Raw genomic sequence first — 15118 nt, 5'->3', positions numbered from 1 at the left:
AGGAGGAAAGTTTTGTATGTGCATCCATTTCCCCACTCTTGTCCACACCTTTCTAGCAAACTCACACTGTACAAAGAGGTGCTCCCTTGTTTCGTCGTATTCCTGGCAGAAACAGCATTTCGTATCCACTTCTATCCCCCATTTACTTAGTCTCTCTGCAGTTAGTAATCTGTCCATAGCCACATAGTAAAAGCTGTTTTGGGCCTTGCAGCATTTTTGTACATGATACACTTCCATGGCATTTTAGATCTAGCAGTAAGAGCTTGATAGTAGATCTGTCTAATCGTGTTTTTACCTGTAGGCTGAATTTGCATGTTGGCTACTAAAGGTCGTGCCTCGAACATCTTTCTTACCATCCAGTTGGCTTGCTTTGGTACTGGTACACTGTCCATGTGTTGTTGTTTACTATAGTATGAGTGGATCCACCTAATCCACATCTTGTTCTGTTTGTGGGCAATATCCCACCAGTGTTTGGCAATAGCTGCCCTATTCCATAGATACATATTGGTGAGGTTCAGTCCCCCAACACTCTTGGGGGTACACACGTTGTCCCATGCCACTAAAGCTTTTTTAGTTATAGTACTACTTCCTGACCATAAGTAGCTCATGCAGTGAGCTTTAATGAGTTTCAAGACCTTTGTATGAAGGATATAGATCTGTGCCCAAAATGCTTGAATACCAAAGAGAACTGATTTTATGAGTTGAGCTCTCTCTGCCTGCGTACGATAACTTCCTGGCTGTCCAAGATGAGATCTTTGCAGTAATTTTTGTAATAAGGGGTTGCCATTGAATAAGGGATATTTTCTGAGTAGCAAGGGGAATCCCTAAGAATTTGAAAGGTAATTCCCCACAAGAGTACCCCAACTTATGCAGGATGCTCTCTTGAACAGCTTGTGAGACTCCACCAAAATACACTGAACTTTTCCCAAGGTTAGCCTGCAAACCTGAAGACTGAGAAAACCTAGCAAAGCATGCTTGTAGGACAATTACAGAAGCTAAATCACCCCTAGAGAACAAGAGCAAATCATCAGCAAAGCATAGGTGACTTAGGCCAAACTTAGCACACCTTGGGTGAAAATGGAACTCCTTAAGAGCATTTAACATTCTACTAAGGTATTCCATGCCAATTGCAAACAGGAAAGCTGACATAGGGTCACCTTGCCTTAATCCTCGGGCAGCATCAAAAGGCATGGTGGGCTCTCCATTTATCTTAATGTTGTAGCTTACAGTTTTAACACACTCCATAACCCATTGAGTATAGGTTGTAGGAAACCCCATTTCGGTCATTACCTGCTCCAAGTAGATCCACTCTATGGAATTGTACGCTTTTTGAAGATCAATTTTTATCATGCTCCAAGTAGAACATTTAACATTCATGATTTGAGGTTCGCCTAAACAATATTGTAGTTTGTAAAAATATAAAAAAATAAACAAAAAAAAAAAAGAAAAAGAAGTCTACTTTTATTGTAAAAATATTTTAGAATTTTGCATTAGACTACTTATATCTTCATATTAGTAAATAAATTTTATACGACAATATCCTACAGATTTTATTGCTAACGCATGGTTAACATCTTATTAACTTGAATTAATACTTACTAATATAAATGATAGCAATAATATTATTAAGTGAAATTAAAGACTTTATGTTGTTAAAGATATACACTATAAACAAAAGTATGAAAAAACGTATAGGCCTCTTATTAAAAGTACCTTTTTTTTTAATTAAAATTCTTTAATTATTGATACGGCTTGCAAAAAATTCTGCGTACGTCACTGTATAGCATAAACACAATTAAGGCAGATAGTTTACTCGTATTTTGTCAAAGTTGATCATCACATGATTTCCTTTGGTTCCATCCCTCGCCTGCATTTAGCACATGATCCAGAGTTATCATTCACCCTATTCTTAATTAGGGTTTATATTACAAAAAAGTCATGCTCGCTAGAAATTCAGAATCTCGATTAGATGAAAAAACTTAAAAGATGCATGCATGTACCAAAAGAAAGGAAATGTTACCAGATCTGTTTGAAGAGTAACTTGTTGAGTGGGTTCAAACTGAGTTATAAAGGGCAGTTTCATATGACACATAAAAAAAAAAAAAGAATCATACGCCAAAAATTACCTGGTGGAAACATGAGCAGAAATATCGTAGTGCTAACTTCAACAGCCAAATACACATTTTGAAAACAATATTGAACGTTCAAATGTCTTAGGAAAAAGAGAATCAAAAGTGTTTTGATGATGAGATGTTCCATTCCAGAACTTGAGTATGAAGTAAAAAAGTAGAGACTAAAACACAAAACAAAAAGAGTATGTAGAAAAGAGACTAAAAAAGAGTAGAAAACAAGAGACTAATACACAGAACAAAAAAAGTACTGTAGAAAGTTACTATTGCTAAGTGAGATACTAAAACACAGAATTTAGAGAACATGGAAAACAACGTAGAGGATAAAGATGATGAAAATTAAAAAAAAAAACTAAATAAATTAGTGTTGCAACTGTTATTTCATCGTCTACACGGCGGCTTTGATCTCTTGGCGCTCTCCTTGCTTTCCTTTCTTTACCGAACAACCTATAGCCAGCCATTACTAATTTGCTTCTTTTCTTTCTTTAAACGAATGCACTCTATATCTCTCCCTATATATATAGTTGGGGATATATGGAGTAGACCTTATGTTAAACAATGGAGAGAAATATGGAAATTTTCTGTGTATTTCTCATAAACACTGTACATGTGTATAAATACAAGAGTGATGAAATCAAAACTAATCCTATGCATACACTTGTCATCTATCCCATTACCTATCATTATCAATATTTTAACAACCTAGTATAAGACAAAAATGAGGAATAAATCTGTTTCTATCCTATACAACAATATACACGTACACCCTATATAAAAATGCAATGCTCAGCTTTATTTCTTTAGGCCCAAGGTGTTGTTATTAATTGGGCCCAGTGTTGCCAAATCTTCCTATTGTGTGCTTGAGCCCAATTCCTCTTGATCTTTTGTTCGTGTGTCTATTAGGCCCAATTTACTTGTCTTCTTCATTTGTTCTTGACTGAGTGAATGTTTGACCAAATCAGTTTGTCGAGGTTCTTTTTGAATGAGAGATGAGTGATTTGAATCATAGATCCCAACACCCCCCTCAAGTTGGAGGGTGGTGAAACAAGCCCCAACTGGTTTAGAAGGGATCGATGAACTGGACCGGAAAGTGGTTTAGTGAGGATATCGGCAAGTTGTGAATATGAAGGGACATAATTGAGAGAAATCAAGCCGGCAAGGTATTGTTGACGCACAAAGTGACAATCAAGATCTACATGCTTAGTGCGTTCATGAAAGACAAGGTTTTTAGCTATATGGATTACGGCTTGGCTGTCGGAGAGAAGAGGAACAGGCAGTGGTGAAGGAACAGAGAAATCATCAAGGAGACGAACTAGCCATGTTATCTCAGCTGTAACTCTGCGCATGGAGCGGTACTTCGCTTCTGCAGAAGAAAGGGAGACTAAGGACTGTTTCTTGGACTTCCAAGAAATGGGTGAACCACCAAAAGTGATATAATAACCACTAATTGGCCGACGGGAGTCTGGACATCTTCCCCAATCGGAGTCACAAAAAGCAATGAGGTCAAAATATGAACTTGAAGATAGAAAAATCCCCAAACCTGGATCAAAAAGAAGATATCAAAGATGTTATAACCCGTATTTTGTACTTTCGGATAATTAGATATAATTGCGAAAAGTCAAAGGCAAGACCATTTTCCAAAATTATTTCAATGAACAAGTTGTTTACTAGTATGGAAATATTGAGGAAGGCTAAGGGTAAAAGGGGAAATTCGCAAGATGACTCATAAAAACATTGCGGAAGGCTAAGGGCAAATTTGGAATTTGAAAAATAAATTTTCATGAATTACAAAAAAAAAAAAAAAAAAAAAAGTGGGCTTGACTAATTTGGGCCCAAGGTGGCCGGCCATGTGGGGTGTCCCAAGGCCCACATGGAGGCCTAATATATATTCCCAAAAGATGACTAATTAGTCACAATTTTCATTCTTAATATTTGGAAATAGAAGAAGCTTGGAGAAGACTCCAAACAAAGCCATATTCGGCCAAGAGAGGAGAAAAATTAGAGCCTTCAATTTTGATCCAAAAAAATATTTTCTTCTAGTGTTCCTACTAGTTTGAAGGTCCTCTTTAACGTGGTATAATTGTTGGAGCAAGAGAACCACTATTTGTTGCAAGTTCATAATTCTAGACCAAAGGAAAATCAAGGAGAAAGGTAAGAATTAATCTTCTTTTATATGTTATGGATGATTTGTGCATGTTGTGGTATGTAGAAAGGGATAAAATTCATGAGATATGTATATGTATGTCATGGCCGAATAGGGTGTGTTGTGTAGAGAAGATGAAATGATTTTATTTAGTAGTTTGATTGTTGCGTTGTGGATTCCATGATGTAAAATGAATGAAAACCATAAATTTAGTGTGTTGGAGTGGTGGCCGTGTGGTGTAGAGCTTGGCCGTATGTGTGTGTTGTGTTGTATAGGGAAGATGAATTAATTTTACTTAGTATGTTAGTTGTGTTGTTGTGGATTCTATAATGCAAATGAAGGATTAATGATTCAAGTTGAAGTTATAAGTGTTGGAAAGTCATTTTAGAAGCTAATAGGACTATAATATTACTTTTTATATTTATGGAAAATAATGTTGTTAGCATGTGAAATGTTGGTTTAGTTCATGGATTGGGAAGAAGAAAATGTATTGTGGTTTTTGTTGCATTCGGAGGGTTTTGGGTGATGTAATATGTTGATTGGGTTGTTGGAATATTATGTGAATTGTTAGAAGTATTCTTGAATCATGTTGGAAAGATTTTGGATTAATACTTGAATGTGGGATCATTGGTGTTAGCTTGAAAATATGTGATTAAATTGGATAAATGAAATGCCGTGAATTGTGTGACAAGAGTTGTTGATGTTAGAATATGTTTTGGGATTGATTGTTGAAGTTGTTAGTATGATTGTTGGCAATGTTGTTGATAATTTGGCCGAGTTAAATTCTCAGATTGTTGTTGATAAACTTGACCGAGTTAGAATCTCGGGGATGCTGTATTTACAGGGGAAATGCTGCCGAAATTTCGGTAGAATATAAATGAATTCATTTGAAAGACTAAGACGAGTATATGTCGATGAATCTAATGATTATGTCAATTCCCTTGAATGTAGATTAGCAAGTTTGGGCGAATAAGCGTAGCTAGTTGGTCGTGGGACAGGTATGTAAGGCTTACCCTTTCTTTATTTTGGCATGTCCTAGAGCTCAGTAAGGTATGACATGACACGCACTTTGGGGTAACTCTACTCTTTGATTACGAGCTTGGTTATGATGCTTATTCTCTTTTGTCATGAGCATGTTTCATATGGTTGAGTCTATTGTATGATTAATAAATGAATAAGCTACTTCATAGGGTTTGGATATGTATCCATGATTCCGAAGCTCCGTTTGATATGTTTCCGAGTTTGTCTATGATTCTTATTCACTTTTGATATGAGTACGCTCAATATAGTTGAGCTTATTACATGATTGAATAACGAGACGAGCATAAAGAATTCTATTTCTAAATGAGTTCTGTAAGTTTTAATGTCCCTAACTTTCGTAAAGGATCTTGGATTTGCTTTGAAACGTTCGTAAAAGTTCTGTGATAAAAATGTCCGTAACTTTCTCATACTAACTCGGATTGACCCGAAACATGTTTATGATCCTTCAAATGTCGGTAAGTGTATGTATCTATCGAGTCTTGATTTATGTGCATATGGTTTCGCATTACTCTGTTCGTGCAAGTCTCAGTATGTCCTCCACTGCGTCCCGGGCCAGGGTATGTTCTCGTGCGTACTTCTCTGCATTGTTCACCGCGTCCCTCTCACTTGCGGGCCGGGGCATGTTATATATGATATGATGACATTATGATATGATGACGGGGTGGTGGCCAGGATGGCATATGATGACTCTATTCACCGCGTCCCGCAAAAGAGGGCCGGGGCACGTTACGTGCATATATGATACATGACATTGGCATACATGACTTCATTCATCGCGTCCCTCACTGGAGGGCCGGGGCACGTTATATGCATACATGATATATGATTTATCGCGTCCCTCACTGGAGGGCCGGGGCACGTTATATGCATACATGATATATGATTTACCGCGTCTCTCAATGGAGGGCCGGGGCACGTTATATGCACATATGATATATGATTCTGACATGCATTGATGATTCTGTTCACCGCGTCCCTTACTAGAGGGCTGGGTTCTGTTATATGCATCTGTGATATATGACGTCAGTATACATAATGAGTCCATCCACCGCGTCCCTTATTAGAGGGTCGGGATCTGTTATACGTATATGTATATGATGACACATGAGGTCAACACGTATGATCTGTGGTTGGAAAGTAGGTAATCTGATACTCTGGACGATTTACTCATTTTCTGTACTCCTTCTGACATATGACATCGGCATACACGATTTGTGTTTGAAAAATAAGCGTTTTGGTATTCTGGATAACGTACTTATTGTTTGTACTGTCTGTTTCGATTGTGGTTCGGTTTTCTGTATTTTATGCCTTACATACTCAGTACATATTCCGTACTGACCCCCTTTTCTTCGGGGGCTGCGTTTCATGTCGCGCAGGTACACCCAGATGAGTTGAAGCTAGCATAGAAGATGTTCCAGCGGAGTTGGTAGACTCCACTTGTTCCTGGAGTGTTGCCGAGTCAGAGTATATGTATGTTCTAATTTCTGGTTTGATGTTAGAGACTTTGCAGACAGAGTCGTGGGTGTTGGGAGTCAGTCTGTAAGCGGCTCCATCAGCCGATGTGTCATTTTGTGTTATGATATAAGTTCTACATAATTACAGATTTTGTTTGATTTGAGGACAAAGAAAAAGAATATTTCTGAAAGCTTTATTATGTATTTCATGTTTATCTAATTTAAAGGTCCGAAAAGATTATATGTGTATCAAGGGTCAGAGGGTTCGCTCGGCCCTAAGTAAGGGTCGGATGCCCATCACACCCTAGTAAGGTTAGGGTGTGACAAAAGACATCGAAAAGCTGCATCATAATGAGGTTGACAAGGATTATGCATGAATTGACTCTGATGCTGGACGGCAAATGAGAGATCTGGACTAGTGTGAGTGAGGAAATTCAATTTCCCAAGTAACGTGCGATAGGAAGTAGGATTCGAAATGGGTTGCCTATCATCAATGCGAAGTTTTGTGGTAGGATCTAAAGGAGATAAGACTGGTTTCAAGTCGGTGCACTCAAACTCATTTAGCAGATCCAAGGTAAATTTTCGTTGGCTTAGGATATTCCTTGTGGTTCCTGAGAATCTCCATGCCCAAAAGATAATGGGCTGCACCTAAATCCTTTATCTTAAATTCAGAATTGAGAAAAGATTTGAGAGACTCAATTTCTGAAGGATTATCCCCTGATAGATTGCCAGAATAGATACTCTTCCATCAACTTTCTTGTAGAATAATGAATAGTCATTTAGAGAATGTGAATATCCCTTAAAATTCAAGGCACCAGTGAGTCATGCATACCACTGCCTTGAAGCTTGTCGTAAACCATACAAAGATTTATTTAATTTGCACACATGTAGTGGACTAGGAGTTGCATACCAACAGGGAACTTCATATAAACTTCTTCCTGCAAATCACCGTGTAGGAATGCATTATTTACATCTAGTTGTGAAATGTGCCAGTTCCTTTTGACTGCCACAACTAGAAGGCATCGGATTGTTGTCATTTTCACAACTAGAGAGTAAGTTTCTGTGAAGTCAATGCATTCTCCTTGAATGTCTCCTCGCACTACTAACCTTGCTTTGTATCTCTCCACTGATCCATCTTGCTTGTATTTTATTTTGTATACCCACTTACAAGGCAAGGCTTTCTTGTTCTTGGGTAAAACAACTACATCCCATGTGTTATTTGATTCAAGAGCCTCAAATTCCTTAGCCATTGCTTCCTTCCAACCAGGATGTAAACTAGCTTGTGAATAATGTGCTGGTTCAGTGACATAGCAAATTGAGTTGAGTAGGGGCTGGTTTGAAACTGAGAAAGCAGAGAAAGGAAGAGAAACAGGGGAAACAGAAGAGGAAAAATAGTGCTGAGTGAGATCTGTGAGTATTACTGAGTTACAGATGTAGTCATCTAGATATTGAGGTATGTTGTGTGTTCTAGTGGATTGTCTAGTGGGTACTGTGGGAGTAGCTTGAGGTAAGGAGAATGTGATGTTAGGTAAAGTAGGTGAAGAAGTAGAATTAGTAGGTGATTGTGTGGAATCAGTAGTGAGAGATAGATCATTGTTAGAAGGTGAAAGAGGATGAAATGAAGGTGAGGAAGTGAGTGGACTGGAAGGAGCAAAAGGAGTTCCTGAAACATCAGGTGAATAAGTTTCCATAGGTTCTATATTTGGCAAGGATGTTTCTGCAGATTCAAAGGAATGTTGTGTCAAGCGAAAAGTAGAAGGAGTAGGAGATGAAGAAGAAAAATGGAATATGTCCTCATAGAAATGTAAATCCCTGGAGACAAATATCTTGTTTGTGTTCAGGTCTAACACTTTGTATCCCTTCTTTCCAAAAGGGTAACATAGGAATGCACATTTGACTGATCTAGGGTCCAATTTGGATCTATGGACTGGTAGGGTTGAAACATAACAAAGGCAACCAAAGTTTCTTAAAAGGGAATAGTTTGGGGGTTGACCAAATAAAAGCTCATAGGGTGTTTTCATGTTTAGGAATTTAGTAGGAAACCTATTGATCAAATAAGTTGTTGTCAAAACAGCCGTTGGGAAAAGTTCATGCAACAAAATATTATTTTTTGTTGCCAAAAGTACTTTTTGCAACAATAATCAATCTATAGCAACAAAAAAACAATTGTTGCCACATATATTTTTTCGTGTAGTGGCTTCTTTTTGTAACCAATTATTGCATAACTGTTTATCTAACCTTATGCATGCATTCCCTAAAAACATAATTAAAATCAAATCTTTCGACGTTCTTTCTTTACCTCCATTCAACCAAATATCTCAGAACTGTTTCATCTTTTGTAAATCTTTTCCTTAAAACACCAAAAAAATCAAATCTTTTTCATTTTTCTAAAACACCATTCACCTAAATATTCCAAAAACTGATTTTACTTTCCCTGAATACTTTTACACAAACAATCTGGAGGTTTGTGGGTTCATATTCTTGCCTCATTACTACTTTGTAACAATGTTTGCAAACTTAATACAAATACTATATTTTTTTAATTTTAAACTGCGCGAGTATAGTTTGAGTCGAAGAGAGAGTGAAAAACTTGCTACAAAGAAAAAGAAGCAAACTTTATAAATCTTTCCTTTAAAAATCAATAAAAGATAAATCTTTTCAAATATTTTGCTTTTACTCCATTAAACCAAATATTGCATAACTGTTTATCAAACCTTATGCATCATTTCCCAAGAAATGTAACCTCCATTCAACCAAATATCTCAGAACTGTTTCATGTAAATCTTTTCCTTAAAACACCAAGAAGATCAAATCTTTTTCATTCTTTTTTAAATACCACTCAACTAAAATACTTTCAAAACTAACTTTGCTTCCCTAGAATATCCTTATACAAACAATTGTACATTATTGGTCCATATTCTCTTTCCCCATTAGTACTTAGCTACTTTGTAACCATGTGTGCAGACTACAGACATAATATAAATTTTGAGAATTTTTTTCAAAAGTATACAATCTAACATAAAATATACACTCCATGTAGCCCAATATACAATATTATACAACGTTATACACATTATACCTGGGGAGAAAGCATTATACATAATGTATCAACCTTGTATAAGAGGTGTTTATACACAAATATGTGCTAAATTGGGTAATAATATGGGCTACCTGACGTAAATACTTTCTCCCAGTAGACATAGTGGGAATTGTTTTTCTCAAAAATCAAATCTTTTTCATTCTTTTTAAAATACCATTCAGCCAAATACTTTCAAAACTGATTTTTCTTCCCTTAACACAAACAATTGGATGTTAATGGTTTCATAATCTTGTCCCCCCCCCCCCCCCCCCCCCCAAGTACTTAGCTACTTTGTAACGATGTGTGCAGTCTTAATATAAATATATGCTTCTTAATTATTTCAGAGAGGGTGTTTGAGGGTTTCACTTGCCTCAGGAACAAAAGCTTGGAGAATTCTTTGAGAGATATGAGTAAATGCATTACTTGATCTTTGAATTGAGATGGAAGAATTAGATGTAGCAGTTATGGTGGCTGTTTTTGTAAGTTTTGTTGATGAAGTCCCGTTCCATTCTTCCATCACCATTGCCTCCATTATGTTTACCGGCCAAGTCAAACTCAAAGGCGTCCTCTAACAAAAACACTAAATAATAAGGAAAAGAAAAAGGAGTGAAAATTAAAAGTTTTAATCATATTGTGCAGCACATTAATCCACCAAATGAAAATGGCCAATCAGATAAGGCTTTCTGGAAGTTACATTTAAGGGGGAAATTCACAGTTGGGTCTGCATTTCAATTGCTCAGACAAAGAAAAGATTCTAGCAATTTGTATAAGCAGATGTGGATTAAAGGACTACCAATAAAGATATCCTTTTTTATGTGGAGATTTTGGAAGTTCAAGCTACCACTGGATGATAAGTTGAAGAAATGGGGACACCAATTCCCTTCCAGATGCTATTGTTGTCAACATCCAGAAGTGGAAGATACCTCCCATGTCTTTTTACACTCACCAACAGCTCAAGCCATCTGGAAGTATTTTTGTGGAACAGTGGGAATAAATATTGAGAATTTGCAAGTTACCCAAATAATTAACAGATGGTGGGATATGCCTAGTAGACTACATGTCAAATGCATCAACCAAGCTTTCTCTGCCATTATTATTTGGGAACTTTGGAAGAGGAGAAACACTATGAGACATGAGTGATGCATACTTTGATTCAATTCATGAAGGTGAGAAGGAAAATTTTTAGATATGCACCATATAATTGGAGTGTGATTGTAGAGTCATTACAAAGATATTCTCCAAAGATAAGAGTAACACCAGTGACTTGGAGAAGTCCAGATATTGGATGGATAAAAGTCAATACTGATGGAGCCTCAAGAGGAAACCCGGGTAGGAGTTCATGGGCCTTTTGTGTAAGGGATGAAAGGGGAGATGTGATACAAGCACAGGCCAGAGAAATAGAGGATCTTCAAAGCACCAACACCGAGGCAGAGGCCCTGGCCATTTTACAGGCTCTCAGGTATTTAAAAGACAATCAGTGGGATCAAATAATGATAGAGACAAATTCACTATTGCTGAAGAACATTATTCAAAGGACATGGGAAATTCCTTGGCAAACCATTACTATGGTGGAAGAAATCTGGAGAATAATTGAGGAAAAAGTGGTGGTGATAGAGCATACTTATAGGGAAGGAAACAAATTAGCAGATCACTTGGCTAATTTAGCTTTGGACACAGGGGACATACAATTCAATTCCTTTCATGATATGGAGAGCCACTGTAAAAGAATTGTGAACAGTGACAAATTACAGTTGCCCTATCTAAGAATCAGATCATGTTAAGGAGACTGAATATAGGGGAAGGTGGGAGAAAAGGAGGTCCTCACACTCAAATCCTTTGGGAGGAGAATGTGAAGGATTTGGTTTACACTAACTGTTTGCTAATTTGCAGGTACACAATCTAACATAAATGGAGGATTTTTAATTCAACAGGTACCACAGAACAACCACACTAAAGGAATACCAACAAGCAGTGAAACACAGTGTAATCAGGATACAGGAAACAGAAAAAACAAAAAAGAATACAGATGCATAGCAAATATGATCAAGATCCAACTCAGGAAAGCCTCAAAGGGGATTTTAATTAATATAAGGTTGATCGATGTTCAATTCGTGATATTAGCACCAGGTTGTGCTCAATCGAATGGACAAAAGTCAATTTTATATGGGTTAAATCACAAAGAGGAAGATACATATTTGCTCAGCCAAGCTTTTCAATCGAAACATAGAGAAGACAGAATAATGGAGATTACAAAACAAGCAAGAATCAAATGCAGAGGCTTTAGACTACGGCAAAGGAACATGATTCGTCAAGTCTTTCATGACGCGTGGAGCTAGGGTCGAGAACATGCAATTCGATGTCTTGTTTGATCCTTATAATTCTTCCATGAATGTATTGTAAATGTTACTTAATGCTAATGGAATAAAAAAAAATGCTTTTCAAAAAAAAAAAAAAAAAATCCACAGAGTCCGCCGGTCTTTGTGTTTCGAGACACTATTTTCTGATATTACTATTTTGTTGGTTTTTTCCCTATAATGAATCTGTCTATTTTGTTCATATTTGGCCTTTTCTTTAGTATGTGTACTTCTAAATGTGAGTTCTCGCTAATTTTTTCTTTTTTTTTCATAGTTCTCATCAAATCTAATAGACAGACCGAAACCGCTAGAATTTATACTATAATGATTTGGTTTGGTTTAAATATTAGAAAAAATCGGCTTAATTGGTTTGGTTTTAACAAAAAATTTAGTCAAACCAGACCATGAACACCCCTAAATATCTATGAAGGTGGATTGTATTTCTCTATACTCATTTTGTGAAGATTTGGTAGAAACAAAAGGAAAAGAAACGCTAGAAGGAGGGGTCGAACCTCCGACCTTGTGGTTAACAGCCACACGCTCTAACCAACTGAGCTATTCCAGCTTTGGTCGAAACTATCGAAAGCATAGATTTTCATCAGTTAATGCTGATATAAGTAAATGGAAAAGCTAAATGCTTCTGCATAAGAAACTAGAAATTGGTAGCTGACTAGCTTCAACACCTTAAATTTTTGGAAGCATTTAAAACTTGGGTGAAGATTGTTCTTTTCAAGATTAACTTGTAGAAGCCTCTTTTCTATTTTGGTGTGTACCATGGTCCATGCTAAGTAATTTACGAGTTACACAATGCAAAGAGACTTTTCAATAGTTTATTAAATCTATAGGTGTTTCATCCCTAGTACATTATATGATGTACGAATGATTAACCTAAATAGCAAGCTTACTCAATCGCTCATACTAAAAATAGCCGGCGAATGTGTGTGTATATAACCCAAGCGTAATGTGTTTATAACCATGTATAACTATGTATACCGGTTAGAAAAAATAAATAGTGAATCCATCCGATTAATTGTGTAACTATCCTTACATTTATGTCACTTGGATTTTTGAAACAGATACTCTGACATCAGTAAAGAGATATTTTGCTAAAATTCAACCAAGACACAATTGAAACATTACAGTGATAATTGGTTTGCCTGTGTCCAAATAACTCCTAGATGAACAAGTATATTTGCTCCCCCTGGCTATTGGAAAGCCATGACTCCAGTTAGAATATTTTCTTTCTTTTTTGGTTTTCTACCTGATGTTCGACACTCGTATTGAGACCCAATTAAATTTAGATTCGCACCACAAAATCCCAAGCGCTTCAGAACAAAGACAACTTCATACCCAACAGGTCTCGAAACTGAGATCTCTGGTTATGGATGAAAAAATACTTAAAGAATTTCTTCTATTTAATCATATACTGCTCTTTCTGTGCAACCTTTGGAAACTTGTCTGAATACGGTAGTCACCTGCTAGAAGCCTTGTTTCTATAATAGACCCATTATACATGAACACTTTAGTTTTTTTCACTATTTTTATAGCTTAATTAAATGACATGATAAAAATCTGGCTCTTCTTTTGAGGAGAATTGAAAATATTAGTCCTCCACCGAAAAGAGCATACCCCACTGACTCAGATATTTGTCTGTCACACTTGAGAGGTTCATTTTCCACATTCATCAGTAACTCAAATCACTCTCTTCAAGACCTTTCATCATGTCATTTTCTACAAAAATCTTTCTAGTTTTTCTTCTAATTCATCCACTTGAAGCTATTCCAAGTATCATTCCACTAAATGGTTCTTGTACTGACAGATGTGGCAGCATTGTCCTAAAATATCCCTTTGGTTCCGGATTTGGTTGTGGACATCCAGCATTTTCAAGATTCATAAAATGCACTTCTGGTGTTCTTCAGTTTTCCACTGGCACTGGCATTTACACTATATCCTCACTAGATTACTCAACCAACACTCTTGTTCTTACTGACCCCTTTATGTCAACATGTTCCTCAATGCAAAACTCAGGCAGTTTTACATTGGACCATTCAACTCCATTCAGCATTATGAAACAAAACATCTTTGTTTTACTTGGATGTTCCACAACATCTGCTGTGTTTGATCCAAAACAAGATTTGTGTGACACCGGTTCGGGTTCAAATGTTTGTAAGGGACTTTATTCTTGCAAAGGGTTGACAGGGATTGGATTAACACCAAATGGTCCAATTTCAACTTGTTGTGTTTATGATCCACCAGTTCCTATTGGTTCAGGTTATGGTTTGAACTTGCCTAGGCTTCAGTGTTCTTCGTATTCGTCGATATATGGCTTTGGAGGAAATGAAGGAGATCCTATGAAATGGCAATATGGGATTTCTTTGCAGTATAATAATTCATATTATCCTGATGATTCTTGCAAGAACTGTGAGGACAGTGGTGGATTCTGTGGTTTTTCTGGTTCAGATGAGTCTTTTGCTTGCATTTGTAGGAATGGTGTTAACACTACTATTAATTGCTATGGAAGAGGTTTGTTGAAATTTGAAGTTATTTGTTTGGAGTGTCTACTTAACTTATATACGCTGCTGATAGTATAATTAACTTTTTACACTATCAGTACAATTTAACCTCCTATAGAATGTTAATAGTCTTATTTTTTGAATTACTAATTCTACTGATTATATATAGTTGCCTGCAATTACCTTTTTAATGACCCTCATTGTGTAAAAAGCTTTTAAGTTCTTGTAGTCTGAATGCTAGACTATGTGTTGTGATGTGTTCAGGATATGCTTCGAGTGGGACATGGAGACACAAGATCCAAACAGAAATGAGCGGTGGAGGTAAAGGCAAAGCCTTTTTTTTAGTTTCCTTTGTCTAGAGAAACTTTTTGGACAAAAGTCTTCTTTAGTTGAAAATGTTTGTTG

The 15118-nt window shown here is 36.6% G+C and overlaps 2 protein-coding genes and 1 non-coding gene across 4 annotated transcripts in view; 1 reads left to right on the top strand and 2 right to left on the bottom strand.

The window, feature by feature from the left end:
• Nucleotides 1-161: 161 nt before the first annotated feature.
• LOC132639938 (uncharacterized) lies at nt 162-1278 on the bottom strand. The gene is made up of 3 exons (XM_060356318.1): nt 1067-1278; nt 860-1006; nt 162-753 (listed from the first exon to the last, which is right to left on the bottom strand). The coding sequence occupies exons 1-3, from the start codon at nt 1276-1278 to the stop codon at nt 162-164; spliced, it is 951 nt and encodes a 316-aa protein (XP_060212301.1).
• Nucleotides 1279-12691: 11413 nt separating this feature from the next.
• TRNAN-GUU (transfer RNA asparagine (anticodon GUU)) lies at nt 12692-12765 on the bottom strand. The gene has a single exon. It is a non-coding gene; the product is annotated as a tRNA-Asn (tRNA).
• A 1047-nt stretch (nt 12766-13812) lies between these two features.
• Nucleotides 13813-15118, top strand: part of LOC132641966 (wall-associated receptor kinase 3-like) — a 28331-nt gene continuing 27025 nt past the window's right edge. The window contains exons 1-2 of one of the 2 annotated variants that reach the window (XM_060359137.1): nt 13823-14723; nt 14978-15034. In XM_060359137.1, coding sequence (XP_060215120.1) covers nt 13922-14723; nt 14978-15034 — 859 coding nt within the window. In that variant the 5' untranslated portion in view covers nt 13823-13921. Of the gene's footprint in view, nt 14724-14977; nt 15035-15118 lie in introns of both variants that reach the window. The other variant, XM_060359136.1, reaches the window with a different exon arrangement.

This window comes from Lycium barbarum, chromosome 5 (assembly GCF_019175385.1).
Source record: "Lycium barbarum isolate Lr01 chromosome 5, ASM1917538v2, whole genome shotgun sequence".
NCBI lineage: Eukaryota > Viridiplantae > Streptophyta > Magnoliopsida > Solanales > Solanaceae > Lycium > Lycium barbarum.
The sequence above is the reverse complement of the archived record's forward strand: the minus strand, read 5'-3'. Positions and strand labels throughout refer to the sequence as shown.

Bases quoted from the DNA above. Each gene is read 5' to 3' on its own strand.
- LOC132639938 (XM_060356318.1), bottom strand. From the start codon at position 1,278: ATGGGGTTTCCTACAACCTATACTCAATGGGTTATGGAGTGTGTTAAA. The intron at 1,007-1,066 runs GTGTGCTAAGTT...CTTGTTCTCTAG, and splicing joins GAGTTCCATTTTCACCCAAG to GGGTGATTTAGCTTCTGTAA. The intron at 754-859 runs GTACTCTTGTGG...ATTACTGCAAAG, and splicing joins AGCATCCTGCATAAGTTGGG to ATCTCATCTTGGACAGCCAG.